We start from the raw sequence: 2467 nt of genomic DNA on the forward strand, positions 1-2467 counted from the left end.
AAAAGAAATAGAGAATATATCAAAGCTAAGAATAAAATAAAGACCCAAGTTGAAAATAACAGATTACAACAACTCGGATTAACGGAAAATCTACAAACTCTATTTCAACCCATATTAAAATCTCAAGAGGATATTAAAAGGAAATTAGAATATAAACCTCCTATAGAACCTACACCTCCTATAGAAGGAGTGTTATAATTAGAACATTAGATGATATAAATCGTCTTGTTTCAAACCCTGACCCAGATTTACCAAAGAGCATTTCACCAATCGTTGATAATAAAGGTTTATTGTTTAATGGATTTAGAATTATATTTAGTGGAAATTCACCACAATTCAAAATCGACACAAAAGATTACGTATACACATTAACGAAAGGATTAATAGATTTAATGAATGGCGAGGATGTTGGTATTGCCGATTATAAGGATTTAGTAGCATACTCCAAATTTCTAGATGCAATAAGAAAATCAGGACCCGAAACAAGAAGATCGAAACATTCAAACATCCTGGGGAATTCGACACAATGTTGAAAACAGGTTTATATCCTAAAGATTTCGATTCAGTCTCAGGTTGGATACCTGATGTTGGTGATGGAAGTATTTTAAAAGAACCGGTAAGAAATCTTGCAAATGATGCCGATTTAGCTAGAGTGAGAGTTGTTGATCGAAACACGATAGAAAGAGTAGGACGAGCAGTTAATCATGGATTCGAAAAACGAGTACTTCAGTATAATAATGTTGTTGAGAATAATAGGTGGGGTAATTACGTAAATTGGAAATTATATCCTTTATTCGGTCTGTTGGAACATAGAAAAGTTTCCATAGGCTTACAATATAAAATTCATCTACAAAGAGAAATCAACGACGATAAGATATTCTTTGGAGAGAATGCAAAAGAAGGTGGATTTATATTTTCCCTACCTTTAGTATTTAGTGGACTTATTGCAGCCGGTACAATAGCTGGTGCTGCAGCTGATGGAGTAAAAGCTGCCAACGATAAGAAAGCAGATGAAGTAACAGCTGCTGCCAACGCAAAGAAAGCAGCCGAACAACGTAGACATAATTTAAAAATGGAAAAGTTGGCCGAAGGTTCAGGAGTGGGAGAAATGATAGGCACAATGAAAGAATTTGGAAAAAGATTTAGTGAAGAAACCAAGAAAACTGTTAAACAAGGATTAAATAAATTAGTAGATAGTATTGACACGGGAGAAATCAAAGTCAAACATAAGGGTAATGGAATATTTTTAAAAAATATACACACTGGAGACGGAATATATCTTTCGAAGTATAAAGGAGAAGGAGTGTTTTTTGGAACAAATTAAAATAATAAAAAATGGGTAAAAAATTTAATCATTCAGAAATATTTCCTAATAACCCAATGCTCATGTGTATATGCGTTAGTTCCGGTTCTGGGAAAACTCATCTCACTTTTAACATGTTGACAACACCAAACCTTTTAGATTTCGATTCTTTGTATATCTACACAACAACACCAGAGCAATCGTATTATCAATTTCTCAAAGCTTTAGAATATCTACCAAAGAGAGATGTTCAAGACCTATTTCAATATTACGAAGAAAACGAAGAAAAAGTGGAATTAAAAGATTTCATAGATAACTACATCGAAGGAAAGAAACCAACGGATATAAAAGTTTTTCTTGCGAAAAATGTTAATGATCTAGATTTGTCTCAAATTGATAGCGAGCGAAAGAACTTAATGTTGTTTGACGACTGCGTGGCGCAAAGAAATCAAGCCGTTCAACAAGAATTCTTCACGAAAGGAAGACATCACAACTGTCACTGCATATACCAAACCCAATCTTTTTACGGGATGGATTCTATGTTCATTAGAAAAAATGCAGATTGTTTTTTATTATTTGAATTAAACGACAAAGATTTATCTCAAATCGTTCAATCGATAAATCACGGAATGGACAGAGAGGCATTTAAAAAGGTTTGTAAAGCTCAATGGAGATATCCAGATGATCATGGATATGTATTTGTAAATACTAGAAAACCTGCGGGTGAAAGAGTTATGAACGATATATGTTAATTTTATTTTTTTAAAAATGGATTGGAATAATATTTTAAAAAGAAATAGAGAATATATCAAAGCTAAGAATAAAATAAAGACCCAAGTTGAAAATAACAGATTACAACAACTCGGATTAACGGAAAATCTACAAACTCTATTTCAACCCATATTAAAATCTCAAGAGGATATTAAAAGGAAATTAGAATATAAACCTCCTATAGAACCTACACCTCCTATAGAAGGAGTGTTATAATTAGAACATTAGATGATATAAATCGTCTTGTTTCAAACCCTGACCCAGATTTACCAAAGAGCATTTCACCAATCGTTGATAATAAAGGTTTATTGTTTAATGGATTTAGAATTATATTTAGTGGAAATTCACCACAATTCAAAATCGACACAAAAGATTACGTATACACATTAACGA

General features: G+C 32.4%; 2 protein-coding genes across 2 annotated transcripts in view; both read left to right on the forward strand.

Moving 5' to 3' along the window:
* Positions 1 to 198, forward strand: part of LOTGIDRAFT_176020 (hypothetical protein) — a gene marked incomplete at both ends in the record, with an annotated part of 973 nt that extends 775 nt beyond the window's left edge. The window contains one exon of the mRNA XM_009064830.1: positions 63 to 198. Coding sequence (XP_009063078.1) covers positions 63 to 198 — 136 coding nt within the window. The remainder of the gene's footprint in view (positions 1 to 62) is intronic.
* Positions 199 to 1335: 1137 nt separating this feature from the next.
* LOTGIDRAFT_146105 (hypothetical protein) lies at positions 1336 to 2055 on the forward strand (the record flags this gene model as incomplete). The annotated part of the gene is made up of 1 exon (XM_009064831.1): positions 1336 to 2055. One exon carries the CDS (start codon positions 1336 to 1338, stop codon positions 2053 to 2055), a length of 720 nt encoding a protein of 239 aa, XP_009063079.1.
* Between the last annotated feature and the right edge of the window lie 412 nt (positions 2056 to 2467).

The sequence above is a fragment of the Lottia gigantea genome (genome assembly GCF_000327385.1).
Source record: "Lottia gigantea unplaced genomic scaffold LOTGIsca_651, whole genome shotgun sequence".
Lineage (NCBI taxonomy): Eukaryota > Metazoa > Mollusca > Gastropoda > Lottiidae > Lottia > Lottia gigantea.